The 23,679-nt window shown below is 36.4% G+C and overlaps 1 protein-coding gene across 1 annotated transcript in view; it reads right to left on the reverse strand.

The window, feature by feature from the left end:
• LOC145239755 (uncharacterized) overlaps positions 1–22,400 on the reverse strand; it is a 37,657-nt gene extending 15,257 nt beyond the window's left edge. Inside the window, exons 1-3 of the mRNA XM_080103163.1 lie at positions 22,031–22,400; positions 10,155–10,213; positions 8,628–8,779 (exon numbers count right to left, since the gene is read on the reverse strand). Of these exons, the coding sequence (XP_079959289.1) occupies positions 8,628–8,779; positions 10,155–10,213; positions 22,031–22,292 (473 nt within the window). The 5' untranslated portion in view covers positions 22,293–22,400. The remainder of the gene's footprint in view (positions 1–8,627; positions 8,780–10,154; positions 10,214–22,030) is intronic.
• Positions 22,401–23,679: the final 1,279 nt, after the last annotated feature.

The raw sequence follows: 23,679 nt of genomic DNA on the forward strand, positions 1-23,679 counted from the left end.
TAAATTACCTCTGGACCAAAAATGGTAAAAAGTTCTTGTTCCATTCACTCACAGTTTCTGTTGAAAGTCGGGTCTATTTTCGATGATAATGAAAAATATTCCCTCCCCTATTAGATGTAATAATTAATTTAGACATTTGCTAAACTGACATCACACCTTAATTTTGGAATAAATTTGCAAGTAAGCCAGATACTAAAAAGTTCTGATAACAATTTCAACAATTTCACAGGCCTATAGTCTTCAAAATTAATTGATAAGGGTTGGAAACACCAAGTTATGATAAAAGTATGCTATTTTTTTAAATAAGAAACGAGTAATAGGATGGTGAAAATCTTAAACTTTTAGTACTATCTCAATCCAACAATTTTTATTAGAAAACTTCTTCAGAAACTTTTTAACCCTCAAAATACCACGGTATTTTGATCCAACTTTTAAAACTTTCGTCTATATCTTCCTGAAAATGCGATTTTTTGCTCTGATCTTCCAGCTTCCTGAATATTTCTAACCTATCATATAGTGTCAAAAAATCATAAATTTACAATTTTTTTCAGGGATGTCCTTGAGAGTAACCCCTATAAAATTCTTAAGAAATTCCAAAATAATAAAAGTGACCTAAAATGATCTAAATTATTAGCCTAATTTCCAATTTCAAAAACGATTCTGAAAAAAAAAATTTTTTAACTTTTCCATAGCTGGTACTAAAATTATTAAGGGGCGCACATTCAAACTTTGCCATGGGCGCCATTTTACATAGGTACGCCACTGCATGGTATTGTCAGCAGACAATCTAGAAACTGGGTTCTGACGCATATGAGACATTTTATATGCAGCTTTTGTTTATGAAGTTACACCTGTTATTGAAATAGAAGAAAATCTAACTGCTTTATACATACAATTTACATAGAAAACTGAACACACAGCTAAAACAAAAGAAAAGATTGTTTTTGTTTTGTTTTGTTTTTTTAAATCAGATTGCAGTATCTTTTCTTTGGGGTTTTCAGGGCAGCCATTCTCCTAAGAATTACCTCCTTTGAAAAAAGAGAGGATATTTTTATCACCTGTCACATCCTCACTAGGGAATGCTGACAAATTTGATTAAGCATTTCTTGAGTTGGAAGCCATGTTTAATTTCAGAACAGTTTCCGATGGTTAGTTGTTCTATACAAGTCCTGGAGAGGCCAAGTTCTCAGACAGTTTTTTTTTTTTTTTTTTTACATAGGCATCACCACATTATCAAGGCCCAGAGGCCACTCAAGGATAAGGGTTAAAGAGTGTACAGTAGAAATTGGGCAATATAGTAATCATTAGTAATGAAAATTTGGTAAATTTGATAACTTATATGGAACGGCTCATCAAGAACTTATTTACTTTAGACTTGAACACAACCATATTGTAGTCAGCCGGAAAGCAGGAAAACGGAAGACAATTCCACAGGCGTGTAGTTCTAAGAAAGAAGCTTTGTTCATGGAATCTACGTTTAGGTTTAGGCACAGATAAAGAGTGGGGGAAATTATTGATAGTGTTTACAGCTAGACGAGTGTTTCTTGTGAAAGTTTGGCGAGGGGGGACCATAGATTGAAGCTCAGTTGAACACTTTCCATGAAAATAACGATACATCAGAGACAAACTCGCAACATCTCTTCTGTGAGATAGAGGTTGCAAGGAGGAGAAAAGGACATCTCCTACGAGGCTACAAAGTCTATTTTGAACTCTATCAAGGCAGGACAAGTCCTTTCTAGCAGCTCCTGCCCAGATGTGGCAACAGTATTCCATCCTTGGACGTACCTGGCTCTTATATAGATAGAGAATAGCATCAGCAGTGAGATATCTACCGGATCGATAGAAAGATCCCACCATTTTTCCAGCGGCCTTGGCAACAGATTTGATATATGTGTTCCATTTAAGATCAGGAGTAATGGTCAAGCCCAGAAGCTTGTCAAAACTTGAGGCCTCCTGAAGACGAGAGCCATTCATTTCAATTGATGCCAAATGTGGATTAGAATGTTGATGATGTAAAGAGAGAAGCTTGGTTTTAGATGCATTAAAAGTAACCAGCCACTCCTTTCCCCATTGTACTACGTGCTCAAGATCAGAGGAGAGAGAATTGGAGAGAACTTGGTCGTTTACTGTCTTAGATGTGCTACCATAAATGGTAGTGTCGTCAGCATAAATGTCTACAAATGATGTAAGGATGTGATTTGGAAGATCATTAATGTAGATCAGGAAAAGAGTTGGGCCCAGGATGGACCCCTGAGGGACACCGGCATTAATACTGTGAGCTTCTGATTTTTGCCCCTCAACTACTACTCTTATGAACCTATCAGAAAGAAATGATTTAATAATTGAGAAGACTTTTCCAGCTATACCATAGCTAATGATCTTATGAAGTAAACCTTTATGCCATACCCTATCAAAGGCTTTAGATATGTCAAGAGCAATTGCCCTAGAAAGATTGCCACCGTTGAGAGATTTGCTAATCCTATGCGATATAACTGTAAGCACATCTGCTGTAGATCTAGCAGAACGGAAACCATATTGAGTGTCACTAAGAAGGTTATTTTTGTTGAGATGGTTGATTACTTCTGTATTTAACACAGATTCTAGCAACTTACTCATGACGCACAGGAGACTTATTGGCCTGTACTGAGAGGGGGATGAGCGATCACCTGAATTCTTAAATACAGGGCATACTGATGAGATTTTCCAGGGAGATGGGAAACTATTCTCCTTAAGACAACGTTTAAACAGTTTTGTAAGTATGGGCGCTAGTTCAGGTTGAAGTTTTTTGAGTACTATAATTGGAATACCATCAGGGCCAGTTGCTTTACTCGAATCAAGGTTTTTGATTAGCTTCGCAACATCACGTACAGATATACGTATATCACATAGCGTGTTTTCTGATACAGGAGGAAATATTGGGGGTTGGCAGTCTTGGTCGCAAAGGGTAGAATTAGCTGCAAAGTTCTTGACAAAGAGTTTGGCTTTGTCTGATGCTGACGAGATTACCTCAGGTCCATTGATAATAGTTGGGATGGAGCATACGCTTCTGTTCAGGATTCTGTTTGCTATTTGCCAAAACTGGTGGGAACCAAGCCACTGCTCAGCTACTTTGGACTTAACAGATTGAGCATACAACTCTCTTGCGTTCCTTATTACTTTCTTACAATGGTTCCTGGCAGTCCTGAAAACGGCTTTAGTTTCCATACATCTATTACGTTTGAAGCAGTGGAAAAAGTGATTTCTGTGCGCAATGGCAGCAGCACATTCTGGAGAGAACCATGGCTGGCTGTTAGGTTTTTGCTGAAACTTTTTAGAGGGTATGAAATGGTCAATACCTACAATTAACCATTCAGTCAGGTCTAATACTATAGAGGACACATCCTTTTTAAACATGGAATTCAGAGGTAGATCAGATATAAATGTACGGAAGCTATCCCAGTCAGCCTTAGTGTATCGATATACTGTACGATGGAGAGGTACGTCTGGGGACTTATTACATTTCATTTTTATCTTAATTGATACAACAGAGTGGTCGGAAGATCCAAGAGGCGACAGAACAGAAACTGAACATAGTTCAGGGCAAGTTGTGAGAAAAAGGTCTAGTAGGCTCGCATACTGGCCGTCATTATCGGGCACACGGGTGGGTTCCTGAACAATCTGAGTGAGGTCATAGGCAATGGAGAAATCATGACAGAACCTCCCCTCATCATCGGTCTTGTTTGAGTGGGTCAACCATTCGACGTTGTGAACATTGAAGTCTCCACATACGTGAATGTTAGCTGAAGGATAAGCAGATAGGACTTGGTCAATTTTCTCAGATATGCTTTGAAAGATAGTAACTCCGCTGTTGTGGGGGCGATAGAGAGTAAATATAAATGCAGTAGTGTGAGCTAAAGCAACCCGGAAGCACATATAGGGTAAGTTAGTATCTTCCCTGGAGATGTCCCTCCCACATGGAAAGCTATCTTTAATATAGGCACATATTCCATGCCCATGGCGATCTTGGGGGTCAGATTTAGAAGTTAAGTTAGAGTATCCTGTAATTGCAAACTCTTCTAGGGAAATAGCCTGTCCAATGCCAGTTTCACTTAAAAATAAAAGGTCTGGTTTAGTCTCCTGTAATTGAGTTTCAACCTCTGGAAGGTTAGAACGAAGACCCCTGATGTTGGAGAAGGAGACATGGTAGTAGGGGTCTACGTTGGAAGTTGGAGAACCGGGTTTAATCGTGTATTTTTTCTTGAAACTTGTCATGATGAAATTTTGGTATTTGTGGACTAGGTCGTCAGATTTACTTAGAGCAGGACAGAGAGGGGAAACTAAGAGAGAAAAAGAAACGAAGAATTTTTTTTTTGTAGCACATGATAAGGTAAAGCCGTAACAATTACCCACTAGTATGGCATCGAGAGGCCCCACCAGAAGCTACTGCATGGTCCAGATTCCATTCACCAAATGGCAATACAGCAGCCCCAGTACTTTGCACCTGCTGATAGGACAGCCTCCTTAGTGGTTAATCCAAGGTTCGGGTCCCTGACTATCAGGCGGATAACGTCAGCCCAGACAAAACGTTTACCTCCAGCACCCTTACTAGTGACATGGCTACAAGGATAGACATAGAAACAGAAAATTTCCACCCAAGCTTCTCTCTTTACATCATCAACATTCTAATCCACATTTGTCATCAATTGAAATGAATGGCTCTCGTCTTCAGGAGGCCTCAAGTTTTGACAAGCTTCTGGGCTTGACCATTACTCCTGATCTTAAATGGAACACATATATCAAATCTGTTGCCAAGGCCGCTGGAAAAATGGTGGGATCTTTCTATCGATCCGGTAGATATCTCACTGCTGATGCTATTCTCTATCTATATAAGAGCCAGGTACGTCCAAGGATGGAATACTGTTGCCACATCTGGGCAGGAGCTGCTAGAAAGGACTTGTCCTGCCTTGATAGAGTTCAAAATAGACTTTGTAGCCTCGTAGGAGATGTCCTTTTCTCCTCCTTGCAACCTCTATCTCACAGAAGAGATGTTGCGAGTTTGTCTCTGATGTATCGTTATTTTCATGGAAAGTGTTCAACTGAGCTTCAATCTATGGTCCCCCCTCGCCAAACTTTCACAAGAAACACTCGTCTAGCTGTAAACACTATCAATAATTTCCCCCACTCTTTATCTGTGCCTAAACCTAAACGTAGATTCCATGAACAAAGCTTCTTTCTTAGAACTGCACGCCTGTGGAATTGTCTTCCGTTTTCCTGCTTTCCGGCTGACTACAATATGGTTGTGTTCAAGTCTAAAGTAAATAAGTTCTTGATGAGCCGTTCCATATAAGTTATTAAATTTACCAAATTTTCATTACTAATGATTACTATATTGACCAATTTCTACTGTACACTCTTTAACCCTTATCCTTGAGTGGCCTCTGGTGATGCCTTTGTAAAAAAAAAAAAAAAAAAAACTCTGCCAACTGTTCGCGCAAAATACTGCCAACCTAGAAAACAGCTTTTTCTTCTCCCTTTGTCAGAAAAATCACTCATTAAAAAAATGAGGACTGAGGGACAAATAAGAAGAAGCGAGAGTAACAGGAGCTGCCGATAACGCATCCACAATGCGTTTTCTACTCTCCATTAAAAAAAAAAAAAAAAAAAAAAAAAAACTATTAAGTATTGTACTTAATAAAAGTCCAACAGACGTGTTTAAGGGAAAGTATGGTGATAGATTCCCCTCTAACGAACTAAAAATGAGTACAATTAGGTAATCTATTTTTTCAATCAACTCGGTAGATAAATAAACATTTATGGACGAGAAAAAAAGCTAGTATTTAATACAACAGAAATACATAAATTAAATACTGAAATAAAATGTAGTTATTAATATTTGAATCTAAAAAATAAAAAGTGCAAATTAGTATAGAAATCACTTATCTCAACAACACTTCCGTCTCCAAACTGCAAACTAGTGTAGAATTAAACTTTTAATAGCGTTCAAAAGATTTTTTTTTTTAAATAAACCGTTAAAAGAAAGCGTGATTTTATTCTGAACTTTAACTAGTCACGTTTTAAGAAACTTACGATATAAAAGAAAAGCGGATGGGGGGGGGGGTTCTTCCGAAGTTAGTTGGTGACGTTATAAGTAATTACGAGATAAGATGGAAGCCAGAAATTAGGGGTGGGGGACTGAAAATGATAATATAATGGATTGATTATACAATATTTAAGATCAACTTGGTAGATAAACATTTATGGACGAGAAAAAAAGCTACCATTTAATGCAACAGAAATACATAAATTAAATACTGAAATAAAATGTATTTATTAATATTTGAATCTAAAAATAAAAAGTGCGAATTAGTATAGAAATCACTTATCTCAACAACACTTCCGTCTCCAAACTGCAAACTAGTGAAGAATTTAACTTTTAATAGCGTTCAGAAGATTTTTTTTTTTTTTTAAATAAACCGTTAAAAGAAAGCGTGATTTTATTCTGAATTTTAACTAGTCACGTTTTAAGAAACTTACGATATAAAAGAAAAGCGGATGGGGGGGGGTCTTTCGAAGTTAGTTGGTGACGTTATAAGTAATTGCGAGATAAGATGGAAGCCAGAAATTAGGGGTGGGGGACTGAAGATGATAATATAATGGATTGATTATACAATATTTAAGATCAACTTGGTAGATAAACATTTATGGACGAGAAAAAAAGCTACCATTTAATACAACAGAAATACATAAATTAAAAACTGAAATAAAATGTAGTTATTAATATTTGAATCTAAAAATAAAAAGTGCGAATTAGTATAGAAATCACTTATCTCAACAACACTTCCGTCTCCAAACTGCAAACTAGTGAAGAATTTAACTTTTAATAGCGTTCAGAAGATTTTTTTTTTTTAAAATAAACCGTTAAAAGAAAGCGTGATTTTATTCTGAACTTTAACTAGTCACGTTTTAAGAAACTTACGATATAAAAGAAAAGCGGATGGGGGGGGGTCTTTCGAAGTTAGTTGGTGACGTTATAAGTAATTGCGAGATAAGATGGAAGCCAGAAATTAGGGGTGGGGGACTGAAAATGATAATATAATGGATTGATTATACAATATTTAAGATCAACTTGGTAGATAAACATTTATGGACGAGAAAAAAAGCTACCATTTAATACAACAGAAATACATAAATTAAATACTGAAATAAAATATAGTTATTAATATTTTAATATTACAGTTGTTCTGTACAGATTCCAGACTTTATAATTTTGTAACCAAAGAGCAAAACATTTTTCCTGTGTTGACACGAAGAAAACATATGCAAGGTTGCTAAAAAAAAAGGTTTCATTTTTATGGAGCAATTCTGGTTTCAGATTGGTTGGTAGCAGAAGGTGAATTAATTTGATTTGTCAGTTCCTAGCAGCAGCATTTATAAATAGAATCTCCCAACTGTGAGGGACCATACCCCATTAGTAGTCAAAACTATTGCAACACAATTTTTATAGTTAATTTGCTACTAGTCGTGAGTGTTCTTGTAATACATAGGAATAGCTCTGTGTAAAATTCAGTCCTCGTGGGGAGGTAAGTAAATCAACAAAGTACACTTTTATTTGGCCGTCAGGCTAGTATCAAAGTGTAGTATCTGTTCTGTTTTCAGAAGGCTATCTTCTCAGGCATTACCTTCTCCAAAATATTGTTTCATGGCTGATCGCATAAGGCTCCCTAACCAGTGAATGCCAACTTGTCTGATAAGACAATTCCTATACATAATTGTTACTGGAAATCAACGCCTTTGTGGTGTGCAGAAGTAGCCACATCTTACATTAAGCTGGATCAACATTAATGCAACAGGTCAAGGTTCAGCTATATGATAAACTAATCAGCCTTGTCTGGGAATATTTTTTTTTTTTTAGTTAGTTAGTTATGTCATTTTACTTTTCCAAAATGTATTTTTGTTTTTAAATGTAATTTTGAAAATTAAATTTAATCAGATTTTTTGAAGGGTTACAAACAAATTCATTTTTTTTAAAACTAATATTGTATTTGTTTTCATTGCTTTCAATCTCTCTGCAAAAGAAAAAAACATATATATAGAACTCAATGCCACTAGCGATCATAGAATAAAGAGAAAATATGGCCATATACATTACACACATTTTATTCACACATTTTATTCACACATTGATAAATGTAATGAACATACAATAAAAAGTTTTACTCTCATTGTGGTCTCCACCATACACGGTAAGTATAGAGTCTAGTACAGAGTCCTGTATTTACCTATGTGGAATTTGGCCCACCATGGAGAAAACATGCTTTTTTGTGTCCCATTATCTGGGTCTCTCTGTCTAAAGAGAAGTAACCCACTAGTGTTTTAGCAACCAGTGTTCTCCTGTTATTTCTGTACACTTATAACAAAATATTAAATTCTGCAAACCAGTCATTTTGGTGAAAATTTCTATGCTTAAGGTTTTTTTTTTATATTTTCAAATATTTATGCATGGAAGAATGCTTTGGATTACAAAGATTAAAGAAACTCGCTTTAGTTTATTCAAAGCATAGTTCAACATTTTTTTTTTAAACTAATAACAGTTGCCCATTATCGTAGCACAAAAAAATATTTTTTCATAAAAAGGAGTTAGAACTCACCTGTCTGAATCCAATTCTTTTTTAATTCTTTTTTCTGGTATCGGATCATTTTCAGGAGGTATAGGTTTGGGGGGAATATAGCAAGTAACAGGTTTCATTAATGGTGGTGAGATTCGAGTAAGATTGGCACGTTGTATAATGTTTAGCCAAATCTAAAATTAGACGGAAAAGAAATCAAAATGCATTATGGTTGTTCCAGTTGTGTAGAGTCAACAGAATATGTTAAAATTAATAATATTAATGACATTAATATATAATTAATAATATTAAAGTATATATTATATTGAGTATATTTATATTAAGTATATATATTATATAAGAATATTTATATTAAGTATATATTATATTAATAACATAATATTGTAAAGTATATATTATATATATTATATTTACAAAATTATTAAATTTTTAAGTATGTATTATATTTACAAAATTATTATATTTTTAAATATATATTATATTAATAACATTATTTTGGAGTTGGAAGTCATGTTTAGTTTCAGAACAGTTTCCAATGGTTAGTTGTTCTATACAAGTCCGGGAGATGACAAGTTTTCAGTAGACAATTGTTCTGTACCGGTTCCTGATTTTATAATTTTGTAGCCACCAGAGCAAACTGCCTGAGGCGCCCCGACCGGGGAATGCCAACGGGGTTACTCCGTAAATTTTTGCAATTGCAGGAGTGCCCCCCCCCCCTTTAGGGGAGCCTGCTTGGATCCCCACCTTCCGGCCTTGTGCTAAATATTGCTGTGGTGGGCAGCAATTAAATATCTACTCCATTATGAGTAAAAAATATTGCAACAATCTCCTATTTTTTTATATAATGGGGAAGTCCTTTTGGTTCATTTTTAATTCTGTTCAAAAATAAATATATTTTTTTATATTCAATTATACATAATAAAAATAGAAGTCATTTGGATCTTAAAATTTGAGCATGTAAAAAGCAACACTTTAATTTTGTTCAAATGTCAAAAAAAATATATATATGTGTATAGAAAAGAGAAATAAAAGAAATGGATTTTTATTTTTACCTTAAAAAAATCCTCCCCTTAACATGAAGGAAGTTGTGTGAGATCTTCACTTGTAAGTGCGATTCCGGCCGTCATGAAAGAATTGCTTGAAAACATGGTTTCCCATCAAAATTTTGTATTCGTTTTTGTTTTATTGGATTCCTCGTGAAATTTTGGTTTAGAAAAATGGTATAACACTTATACATTATCTGTTTTGAAAATTGACCTAAAATGGCAATTGTGTCCCAAAACTATGCCTGGAGTCTTGAAACGTGTCATACTTGCTTACCTGAATACATAAAGCACTTAATATCCCCAAACGGTCAGCCATCTATTACTGGCCAGACTCAATGTCGCTTAACTTTGATGATCTAATGAGAACCGGTGTCAACATGATTACGCCTTATATATAAAAAGTTAAGCAATAAACTTGGAGGTAAACCATTGGAGGTTCATCACTCAGTTTCAGCTGTCCCTGTACCATCGACCTTAAATTAAATAAACTGAACTCACTCACCTCATCGATTGGTGTTAGTGTTGGTGGAAATGAAAAAGGTTTCTTTTTCTTGGACTCAACTGAAAACAAGAAAAAGAAAATATTATATTTATTTTACCTCTTTATTTTCATAATTAAGGAACAAATATCTAACAGATACATACATCTATCCATATAAATGTCAAATACAAGGTGCCACTCAAAGAACTTATTATTCCCCTGACTTTGCAATCTAGTGGATGAAGATCTTTTCTGTTTTCTACATTCTCTTTCACGCAGAAGAAATGTTACTAATCTCTTTCCACTTTATCGTTATTTCAACAGAAGGTGCTCGACTGGACTTCAATCTCTAGTTTCATCTTTTAAGACATTCCCAGCAAAATTTTGTTTTGCTACTGGAGCTGCAAAGAACTTTCTTTTTTTCATCCATATGCTTAATATCAAAATAAAAGTTCCATGAATAGTGTTTATTTCCAAGAAATTCTTATCTGTGGAATACATTAGCATGGAACTGCTTCCCTGCATCCTCAGATCATACTTGGTGCCTAAGCGTTAAGGTGAGGATCAAGAAATGGGGCAATCCAGGAGAAGGAGTGACACCCTCTCATACATCTTGGCATAATAACCAATCAAAAGGGAGCCTTCAGGTTGTTTTTGACTATAGTTGATGGTTATGGAAATACACATTATTCTAAGACTGAATATTCATGCTAAAAGCTGGACTTTAAAAACAAAATAGGTTTTTTTTTTTACTTTTATTCACTCTACTACTGTGATTAGCAATCAAATTTATTTGGGGGAATCCTAAGTGGGAAGTTGGGCAGGAAGACGTTCATTCAAATTACACTTAAATTTTTGCATGTTGGTATAGTCGGGGAAACAGGGAACATGGAAGGATTTTCAAAGGCTTCTGGCATTTGAGGACCCCTAAAAAAAGGAGGGAGGGATTTTGCTGCTCATCCGGTTAATCCAAGGTATTTACGGGTATTTGAGGAATTAAGTACAATAAGGTCAGTGGAAGTATTATAAAACAAGGATGGGGGCAAGGGGAGGGGGGTTGCAACATTGCAGCAATGGAACAGAAGCTGAAGCTTGCTAGACAGTGTAATACTTGTTAGGTTAAAGGCTTTTTTGGCACTTGTGCATTACTGTCAAAGGGGATATTTTTTTGATTTCAGTTTAAAGAGCACACATCAGGGGGAGACAATGCAATTTTAATGATTATTTATATTTTTTTTGTTAAAAAATTTTTAGAATTTTGACTTATGTCATATGCTTACTGTTTATAGTATTTGTAAAATTTTCATATATGTGATTAGAATCTGAGCATTGTATAAAACAGATGAGGTTAGTTTACTCAAGTAGTATGAATGACGTTTAGCAGTTGTATAAGCATTATCATTTATTTTGTCTTGCAGAAGGCAGCCCTATGAAGTGGTTGAGTCACATGATAACCAATCAGCTTCCAGGCCGTGCTAATTTCCCACACTGCTTATCAAGCTCTAGTTCATGTCCCATCACTGCAACGTTGCATCTTTATGCTTACTTTACAAGCACTTCCACTGCATGTGCTCCGATAAACTTGTTGCACTTGTACCCCTTCAATGTGAATACATTTGACAAACAAGCAGTTGGGTCATGGTACCCAATCAGCTTCCAGGGCACACTAATTCCAACCGACTTTTGAGGGACTATTTCTACCTCCTGTAAGATTTGGACAGCAACCCTAGAATGCTCGGTTATTTGATTTGGTGTTTTTTTTCATGGCATATCAACCCTTTTTGATTTATTTAATGCAGAACCAAGTCATTTTATTATTTGGATTCTTTGGACTACTCTTCACATCTTCAGCATCAGTTTTCCAAATAATCTAACCACTGTGCCATGGGTCCTTGTGGATAATCCCAGCACGAATTTTAAAAACCCTAAACCTATTTTATTTCTAGATGTAAATATCACTATTATTACTACATACATACAAATTATATATACCGTATATTTCGGCATAAAGACGACCCTTAAAGTTAAAAAATCAATTTAAAAACCAATATTTCATAAGATACCGGGTGTTGCAATCTCTAGCCTAGGCTAAACAAACATGGTTTCGTGATTTAGCAGTCATCTTATATAACCGATATATGATAAATTTATTAAAATTTGCTTCAATTTTGTAATTCGTTTTTAGATTTGTATGGCTAGGTTTCCTTCCTCTTATCTATTTGCCTATTTGGTACTAAAGGTACTTCAGCTTTTATGCATTTTTATTCTCATAAATTCATATGTTAATTAACATATTGCTGAATAGATCTTATAATCTTATTATTAAATTTACTTATATATATTATTAATATTTCAATTTTTTGTATATTAGTATGAATAGTAACTGTATAGTATCTCCATTTTGTTATTGGTGAAGTGGTATTTTCCACTGGAGAGCCATTTATTTTACAGCTGTTCTGTTTTTAAATCTCTGAAACAGCTACATGGTAGGCAGCTGATGATCCCCATTTTCTGTTTAAAAATTTTAATTAAAGTTTTACAAATTTTTTTCGTCCTTATATAGTTGAATTCTGTTTTGTAATTGTAGACATTTTAGAAGTGCTAAGTCTGCTATTGGTTAAATTTAGTTGTTTTTTTTCCTGGAATTTAAACTGCATTCTTTGTTTTTATATTTTTTACCCAAAGCTTCTTATATATATATATATATATATATATATATATGAGAGAGAGAGAGAGAGAGAGAGAGATAGTTTTATTACTATCTACTTATTACTATATATTTGTTACAAAATGTTATAAGACTTGGTCTTACAGTCCATGCTAAAATAGGTTTCAATTGGAAAGCCAAGATGTTGAGAGAATGTAGCAATTTGCATAAGGATGGTGGTTATTTATTTCTTCCCTAGCGTGAGAAATGTAACACTAGGGTCGGAAAGTGAGTTTGAAAAATCAGCACCCCAGAGAAGGAGCTCTCTGTCCTTGTAAAATATGCCTATGTAGCCCGTTAGCATTCTCCAGCGAAGGTGCCTCAGGCGATTAGCAAACTAACCTCTTCTCAAAAAGAAGGTAAAGTCTGGGAGGGTGAACCTCCTAAAACTGCTCTCAAAACCAGCATTACTCCCAAAAGTCCTTAATCTGAGTGTTTGAAATAAATTCAAACATCCAGATTAAGGACCTCGGAAAATGTTGTTTTTTTTTTTAATAGTTTATAATGAATTCCATTTAAAATATTTCACGAGTTCCTCTATGATTACACAAAAAATACTGGTAATGAAAGTATAGAAAAAAATGCTTTAAAATAAGTTTTAAAAAATAAATAAAAACTTATCCAGGTAGGTAGAAAAGTAACTTATCTTGCCTTTAGTAACATTTATTGGTAATATCCATTGAGAGCGTATGGTGGTTATATGAGAAAATAAAGTTGTGTACGCATTAGAAATGTTTCTTTTCTGTGTCGTATGTTATACATTAGGGGTCATTTTGTGTTAAAAGTTTATTTACTGCATCCATCTGAACTAGACAAAAATCATGATTTAAATGTGTATGTCTCGTCTAAATAACTAACGATGAATATCTAATATGGCCGACCGACTAGACGGGTGATCAAAAAGTCAGATCGAGCGTACTGGAAAACGAAATGAGATCAAATTGACAACTGGCTTTTTTTTTTTTTTTTTGCTTGAACTTTGTGCTTTTCGGATTATTTTGTTATGTTTTATTTTCTTGGTGGATATTTTTTTTTTTGGGGGGGGGGGTGTCAGAAAAACACTTCAAACATTGAGGAAGGCACTTAAACCATAGAAAAATAACGGTAACATAAGTGCATAAGCACCAAAATTGTTTTTGTTTTGTTTTGTCTGTTAGTTAAATCCGGCTAAAAAAAACAATAAAAATAAAAAATAATCTGAAAACCACAAAGTTCAAGCAAAATTTAAATTTTTATTTGTTACGTTTGAATAAAAAAAAAAATTATTAAAGCAAAAACAGTCGTGTTAAGTTTTTTTATTCAAGAAAATCAAAGGTACTCATTTTTGGGCGCTTATACAGTTTAGTCAAGACATTAAAAAATGAAAATATCGAAAAAAGTTTAAATTGTATGTATCCGTTATAGAACGAAGTTCTCCGAACAAAAATTTCACTTAATTTCATCAAGTAGTTTTTTTTTTTTTTTGTTTTTTACAGCGGAAAAACACGCTTTTATGAGAGCGCGTTGAAGGCGGCAATCTTGGATTAAAAAAATTTGTTTGAATTTTAGAAATGACAAAGGGAGATAACTCCAGTTAAAGCGCTGACACCCCTTCCCATCTCTAATACTAGCTTTTCTTCCTGAAAAATCGAACATTTTGCTCGGTATCATAAATTGTTTTTTCGCTGTAAAAAAAAAACCAAAAAAAACTACTGGATGAAATTAAGTGAAATTTTTTTTCAGAGAACTTCGTCCCATAACGGATACATACAATTTAAACTTTTTTCGATATTTTCATTTTTTAATGTATTGACTAAACTGTACAAGTATCCATTTTTGTTTACAAGTGATACTAATCTGGACTTGCACCAATTTTGTTGTTAATAATTATCTATAACTATAATCTCTGGTACCCCTACCCCCCAAAAAAAAAATATATCCACCAAGAAAATAAAACATAGGTACTCCTTTGGCGTTGAGTTACATGGTGACCAGCATAAAAAAAAACATGTGTCGCTCCCTGGCGCATGCGCACAGAACATTTCTTTTTTATTTACTGACGTTGCCCTAGTAACTAAACGATTATTTGTCAGTTTGAAAAAAGTTTTACTGTTTATGAATATTAAAAGAAAAAAATTACTAAACATTTATTAATAACATCTCACTTTTACAGACACTTTTATCGACTTTTTTTAAATAGCATTTGCGGATGGGTAAAAAAACAAACAAAATAACTAAACCGTTTATTCGGTGCGAAAAACGAGTAATGTTGAACGTCGCTGGGGAACAAGAAAAGATGACCGCGATGTCTTTGAAGACTCGATAATCAATTCAAAATAAGAAATAAAACGAAATGGGTGCTCGTGCACTTACTGATCCGCGCTATTTTTTTAAATCGTATTTCTAAGTTTAATTAAAGTTTTATGGTTTTTTTATTCAATTGTAAGGTTAAAGTACAGAATAGGTACAAAACATCCTCCCCTCCCCACGTTAAGAATGGCTTTTTAAATAATAACGTTATTTCAGCACGGATCAATAAGTGCACTAGTACCACAAAATGGTGATAGAATGTCAGGATAACATTCCTTTCCTACTGGGGCAAAGTTTGATTCGCAGAAGCAAACGAACTAAGAGGCCACCCCCGGAGTGCACTCTATGTGATCATCAGATCAGGGGGTAGTGTAGTACTTACCAACACAACAAACGCCCTCGTGTTTGTGCCTTGTATAGGCATGCGCGACAACAAAACTTGGGTTTTTATAAGCGGAAGTCTCGAGGTTATCAGGAATCTACAGGCGCATGCGCAAGAGAAGGGATTGAGATAGTGGTATAAAGGCAGGTCGAGTGAGAAGGTTGTTGTTGTTGTTGTTGTCATTGGACGTTACAGTGACGCGTGCGTTAGCAGGTGATTAAGAGGCGGTTTATTTTTGTGTGTCAAGTCGCGCACCTCGGTGAAGGTCATATAAATCGTTCACCTCGGTGATGGTGAAGGTCATAAGCTATTTCGGCGATTTCATTTTGTCTCTTTTCCTGGACAACTATGGCTGGGGCAAAGTTTGATTTAAAACTGATACCCGAATTCGACGGATCCACTTCTGTTGTCGACTGGGTCGAAAGGGTTGAGCTGACCTGCAACCTCTGTGAAGTAAAGGGGGTGCATACCGTGATTCCCCTGAGATTGGCTGGAGGCACCCTAAGTGTATATCAGCAACTGAGTGCTGTGGAGAAGGCTGATATTACCTGTATAAAAAATGCTTTATACAAGGCATTTGCCATGGATCCCTGTACGGCCTACGAAACATTTGCCACTAGGAAGCTCATGCCAGGAGAAACCGTGGATGTCTTCTTCGCGGAGCTGAAGAAACTTGCAGTTCTATTTGGCAATGGAGTGTCAGAGCAAACACTGGCGTATGCGTTTGTGGCCGGCCTTTCCACCCATGTTAAGCAACTGTTGAGGGCTTCCACCAGCATATCTGTAATGCCCATGGAACATTTGTTAGAACGTGCTCGAGCCATTATCAGAGATGAGGAGGACCTGAGGGAACCGGTTGTAATGATGGCGCAGGCAGCCAAGACTAATACTGAAAAGAGTCCCAGTTTGAGACCCACGACCAATGGGAGATGTTTCTGCTGTGGCCAGCGAGGCCATATCGCAAGAAATTGTACTAACAAGGGGTGGGGGCGCCCGCGCTGTTTCCAATGTGGTAGCTATGGACATTTATCCCAAAATTGTGCGGGAAATGCATCAGGGGGCAGGACGTCAGCGCCGCCCTGTTCCCCGGACAAGATTTAATTGAGGCGCAACCGACAATAAATGTGTACGTGGACCAAGTGCTTTGTTCAGCTCTTCTCGACTCCGGGTGCTCACACACCATCATGAGTGCCAAGTTGTGTCGAAACTGGACAAAGCAGAACATCAAAGTAACCACAATAGGTGGCAATACGCAAGCTTGCTGTGGAGCCGGAACTGTCAAAGTCCACACAAACTCTGGTGTGGCCGCAAACATTAATGTGCTGGTGATGCGAGGGGATTTGCTGGGATTCGATGTACTGTTGGGATATGATGCTATTAAGGCACTGGGGGGAGTGGTTATCAGAAGAGATGGGACTGTGCGATTTTTGGAAACCCCAGTGTGTGCTGCAGTTCACATTGATCGGCCTGATTTTAAGGTGGACTACAACCCTCACCAAAAAGCATGGACTGCATCGTGGAAGTGGACAGAAGGAAGGGCGCCAACCAAACTCAAGAATAGCATTGTAGAGTACTCGATACCCGACGAGGCCCGTAATGAATACAAGAAGGAACTTGAGGCATGGATCCAGGATGGATGGCTGATCCCCTACCCCAACAAGCTGGGACCACCCAAGGGTCTGATTCCCTTAATGGCGGTAGTCCAGCATAACAAATCAAAAGTTCGTCCGGTGCTGAACTATCGTGAACTCAATAGATACATTGAGACATACACTGCCGATGCTGACGTGTGCGCCAGCAAGCTGAGAGAATGGCGCCAGAAGGGCTCCAACGTGTCTATAGTAGACTTGCGGAAGGCTTATTTGCAGGTGCGAGTGGATGAGACATTGTGGCCATTCCAGACAGTGTGGTTCCGGGGTCAGAGATACTGCCTTACTCGGCTTGGCTTTGGGCTGAATGTGGCACCGCAAATCATGAAGACCATCGTAAATGCAGTGTTGTCCCAGGAAAAGACCACTGAGGACGCAACATCGGCCTATATTGATGATGTGTATGTCAATGAAGACGTACAATCTGCGTCACACGTCAGAGAAAAGTTAGCTCAATTCGGGTTGGAGTGCAAGGATCCCGAACGTCTGAGGGATGGAGCACGGGTATTAGGATTGGACGTTTGCGGGAAAGACGGTACTTTACGATGGAGGCGTGGCAGTGAGATTCCAACCATCCCTGATGTTATTAATCCGGCGGAGGCTAAACACCCTGAAGAGTCTGGTATCAGAATATGACCTGTCGGTGAGTGTAACGCTCGTGGCATCACACTGTAATCGTGCAGACCAACTAACCCGTGTGCCTCACAAATGGTATGAAGCTGTGAAGACAGGCGTGGAGTTCACTGCTCGATCTTGCGCAGTTGGCGCGATTAGCTCATGCCAAATACAAAGAATTCATGTGCAGAGTGGACATCCAGGTATCAAAAGAACTTTGTATTTTGCGAGGCGTGTGGACCCGGCAGTGACAAGGGCGGATGTCAGGCAGATCATCAAGCACTGTGAGGCATGCCAGTCTATCGATCCTGCACCTGAGCAATGGCAGAAGGAGCGATTGGAAGTTGAGCATGTGTGGCAACGATTAGCGATGGATATTACCCATTACAGTGGTAAGCCCTTTCTAACCCTTATCGACTGTGGACCCACTCATTTTGCGGTGTGGCGGCAAATGACCAGGCAGGACTCAGCGAATGTTGTCCGCCAACTGTCATCTATCTTTTCTGAGCGAGGTGCGCTGGAAGAGATATTGACGGACAACGATGCTGCTTTTTGTAGCCAGCAAGTTCGGCAGTTGTTGAATGAGTTGGGTGTCCGACTACGACTGTGATGTGCTCATGTGCCATCAGGGAATGACATTGCTGAGAGGAGCCATCGCAGCATCAAGAGAATTGCTGCCAGAAAGCAATGCACCATTACGGAGGCCACGTATTGGTATAACATCACACCAAAGGATGGGAAGACACTAACAACAGCACCGGCCAATGCCATACACAAATACCGTGTTAGGATAAAGGGCATTGACACTGTCCAACCAATCGACGAGGAGAGTCATAACAAATACAAGGTGGGGATCCAGTTTGGGTTAGACCCCTTGGAAACCGGTGCACCACCAAGTTCAAGCGAAGACGAATATCTGGAGTGGTCAGCCAGCAGTCGGTCCTTGTTGATGGAACCCCACGCCATGTGCGCGATCTTCGCCCGGCTAGTGAAGTACATCCCACAGCTACAGAGAGCGATGAATCATCAGATGATGAGCTACTAATGAGTGAGGTCACCGAGCAAGAGAGTGGTAGTTGTAGTTCGTCTGATCAGGCAGGATCAGAACCAGAACCAGAACCACACCCAGAACCAGAACCTGAATCCGAGAGTGTAAATACCACCCTTCGCAAAAGCCAACGAACTAAGAGGCCACCCCCGGAGTGCACTCTATGTGATCATCAGATCAGGGGGTAGTGTAGTACTTACCAACACAACAAACGCCCTCGTGTTTGTGCCTTGTATAGGCATGCGCGACAACAAAACTTGGGTTTTTATAAGCGGAAGTCTCGAGGTTGTCAGGAATCTACAGGTGCATGCGCAAGAGAAGGGATTGAGATAGTGGTATAAAGGCAGGTCGAGTGAGAAGGTTGTTGTTGTTGTTGTTGTCATTGGACGTTACAGTGACGCGTGCGTTAGCAGGTGATTAAGAGGCGGTTTATTTTTGTGTGTCAAGTCGCGCACCTCGGTGAAGGTCATATAAATCGTTCACCTCGGTGAAGGTGAAGGTCATACTTTTACAAACAATTTGTTTACTTACGTTGCTTTATTTAATCAATGTTATTTTCGCACCATTCAATAACGGTACTCTGGTTTAACTTGCACACATCAGTTGCTATAAAACACAGGTAACTGTCTAGACCATGCATATATCACTGATAAAATCTGAGAAAGTCAATTGTGACTTTTCCAAATATGACCCTTTCGTTAAGCTTACCGTTTGGGTTCTGTGTGTTTTGCAGCGGAATCTTTTCGTTCCCCGGTATTTAATGAGTGTCATCTTTCCCTGACATACAATGCACTGCATTGTTGAAGCAAGTATCTTCCGTTCCTTAAGGAACTGATATGCAGATTCCAAATCCTTGGTCCATTCGTGGATTTCTGTAAGCATTTTGGAAAACAATAAAGGCGTCTTGTGTCGTAAATGAAAAGGAACTAATTCCTTCCGGGCATCCTTACCCCTTCCTTACCCATGTAAATCTTCCGGGCATGCGTAACTCTTAACCGCATGCCGGAAAATTTAAATGGTTTCATTATTGTTGTAATGAAAAAAAAAAGTTTCATTCAACACACAAAACCAAAAACATATACCAATGATAAATGATTTATTTTATTCATTGAAATTTACTAATTTTTAAATGAAAAAAGTTAAAAAAAAAAAAAAAAAAATAGTTATTTATATGCGCATGTAAAAATGTTTGTAAAAGTGAGAAATTATTTTAATATTCATTTTAAAAAAATTGGTATTTTTTTTTTAGGTTAGGTCCACCTCCACAAATGTTAAGAACGGCTTTTGGAATGAACACCCCCAATCTCCCCATGTTAAGAACAGCTTTCGGAATAAACACAATGGGGGGGGGGGAATGAAAAAATATTTGCAAAATTTAACTGATATTTGTTGTCAGCATACCCATCTTCACATATAACTACTAAAAAAAAAAAAAAAAGTTTGAATTGATTATTGAGTCTTCAAAGACATCGCGGTCATCTTTTCTTGTTCCCCGGCAGCGTTTCAACATTATTCGTTTTTCGAACCGAAATTATCAGTAAATGGTTTAGTTTTTTGTTTGTTTGTTTGTTTGTTTGTTTTTTACCCATCCGCAAATGCTATTATTTTTTAAAAAGTCGATAAAAAGCCGTCATTTAAAAAGAAATTAAAATATTAATGTCAGCATACCCATCCGCAAATGATAGCGCGGATCAGTAAGTGCACTAGCATCCATTTTGTTTTATTCCTTATTTTGAATTGATTATCGAGTCTTCAAAGACATCGCGGTCATCTTTTCTTGTTCCCCGGCAGCGTTCAACATTACTCGTTTTTCGAACCGAATAAACGGTTTAGTTATTTTTTTGTTTTGTTGTTTTTTACCCATCCGCAAATGCTATTATAAAAAAAAAAGTCGATAAAAAGTCATTTAAAAAGAAATTAAAAAAATTAATGTCAGCATACACATCCGCAAATGCTATTTAAAAAAAAGTCGATAAAAGTGAGTAATTATTAATAAATATTTAGTAATTTTTTTCTTTTAATATTCATAAACAGTAAAACTTTTTTCAAAATGACAAATAATCGTTTAGTTACTAGGGTAACGTCAGTAAATAAAAAAAAAAACACATGTTCTGTGCGCATGCACCTGCACCAGGGAGCGACACGTGTTTTATATGCTGGTCGCCATGTAACTCAACCGCCAAGAGGTGCCTAAAAGGTAACAAAATAATCCGAAAAGCGCAAAGTTCAAGCAAAAAAAAAAAAAAAAAAAAAAAAAATGCCAGTTGTCAATTTGATCTCATTTCGTTTTCCGGTACGCTCGATCTGACTTTTTGATCACCCGTCCGTCTGGTCGACCATATTAGATATTCATCGTTAGTTATTTAGACGAGACATACACATTTAAATCATGATTTTCTCTAGTTCAGATGGATGCAGTAAATAGACTTTTAACTCGAAATGCCCCCTAATGTACTAATGTATAACATAAGCCACAGAAAAGAAACATTTATAATGCGTACATAGCTTTATTTTCTCATATAACCATCATACGCTTTCAATGGATATTACCCATTTATTTGTTATATATTTGTTTTGTTTTCTTTTTACATCCAAATTTTGTTTATGGTTATTGTTGAAAATGACCCTAATTTCTCCGGTGGCGGGGGGGGGGGGCATTTAATTGCTCATCTACATTTAAATATAGCTATAATTTTCTTTTGAATTTGGCAATCCTTTATGCATTGTATTTAAGATTTTAATAAATTCCTTGTGAAAATTTCATCTAGATTCCCCTTGTATCATTTTTCCTATGTCACTTGTGAGATTTTTTCTAAATTCGTTAAAAAGTTTGTTTGTTTGTTTAATCACGTGGAATCATTAAATACATTGAGCACAAGGGAGATAACTCTAGAGTTACATTATGAAATAATGGACATTGATTTTACATTTATTTTCACAATAACTTAAGGTAATTAAATAAAATTTAAACTTTGACAAATGCTGCAATATTTGTGTAAGTTAAGTGCGAACTCCGCCTCAAATTTTTCATCATCTATTTAGTTTTTGTTTTCAAATACACGATCATTCTACCACTGCGGATAAAATTATGATTGTACAGGCCACCTTACATGCGGTCGTCTAACATACATTCAATCATTTGCAAACAAATATTTGACTTGTGAGGTTTCTATTACTTCATTTTCGCCATAATTATATTAAGTTTACCTTTAGGGAGAAAAAGAGTCGGCATCAACATCTGTTGTCTGCTAAAAGAAAGCATTAGTATGACGTTATCGAAATGCACACTACAAACGCGATGGTCTTTCGTGATGTGTTTTACGTCGTTGGCGTTGAAAGGGTCGTAACCAGCTACTTTCACCCATTCTGTACGCAACTGGATGTTGTGCCAAGGAAGTGGGTAGAAAACGACATCGGGGTCGGTGCACTTTTCGACAGAGAAAGGACAACCCTTCACAATGCAAAACATTATAAGCAACCAAAGCGTAAGGAGAAAAACCACGGTGAATAGGAATGTAACGAGTAAAGTTTGTGAGTGCCTATAAAGAAAAGTATGAAAGCCGCTAAATAAAACCGAAACGAGGCTGATCACGTGACAAGACAACTCTCGTGCAGTTGAATAAATATCTTTTTATACAATAAAATGTAAACAAATAAATAAATGAATGGTATTGTTAATGATTCATTATTGCCTACTGTTCTTTCCTTGAAGAAACAGTCGTTTTATTAGATTATTTGCACGTATTTGTAATAATCACACCAACGTCAAAGGATGTTTTACCCTTAAGCCCTTCTTTGTTAGTGTTATTATTGTGGTCCCGCGCCTCCCGCGGGTGCTTGTTAAGATAGAGCCGACATATCGATTTTTTTAATATGTCGTTTTACGTACTTAATGGTAATGTTGAAAATTACGTACTTAATGGTAATATGGAAAATATTAATATATCCAAAAATTACGAAAATCAATCGAGTAGAAAGTTATTTATATTTACAAGTAATTTTTACGGAAAATTGGGGAAAATTGCATTTTTGTAGGCGTTAAAAAGTAGACAATACGAGTTCACACAGGGGACATAACTCGGAATTAATATTTTAGATTACTTGTTCATGGCGTGCAATATTTGTTGTCTTTAACGATATTTTTTTTTTTTTAATAAAAACACAATAGTAGTTCTACTCGATAAATTTACGTAATTTTTGGGATATATTACTGTTTTCGATATAACAACTCAAAAAATCGATTTGTCGACTTTATCTTAACAGCACCGTTTCGCATTTACAGAATAACAAATATCCTTCACTTTATAATCTGCATTTATTTGCACATATAAGTCTGTCCCATCACATAAAAGTTAGAGAGTAAAAGTAGCGGTAATTTTGTAGTTTCGCGTTCAAAATGGTGGCCCACTGCTCCAGTGCTCCACTTGACAACTGACGTAAATTACCTGTCAACTTTTTTAAAAGGTTATATTTTATTATATTTCCGATCCATTAACAAAATAAAAAACAACAACAAACAACACTGAGTTTATTTTTACAATACAATTGAAAAAAAAAAAAAATTGTAATAGCAAATATAACGAAATATAGGCCTTTACAATAGCAGACGATTAATTGACGTTGTGTGTCGTCCCTGGATTTATTAGGAGCTATTTTGAAGCATCTTTATGTACAGCCAAGAATCACACCGACATTAAATATGAATTAGGGTAAAAAGTTATTGTTTCATCAAATGAAAAAAATTAACGGTTTTTATATATATATATATATATATATATATATATATATATATATATATATATATATATATATATATATATATATATTATTTACTATAATAATTATTAAATATCTAC

The sequence above is a fragment of the Euprymna scolopes genome, chromosome 19 (assembly GCF_053919585.1).
Source record: "Euprymna scolopes isolate OS-2025 chromosome 19, ASM5391958v1, whole genome shotgun sequence".
In the NCBI taxonomy this organism is placed as follows: Eukaryota; Metazoa; Mollusca; class Cephalopoda; order Sepiida; family Sepiolidae; genus Euprymna; species Euprymna scolopes.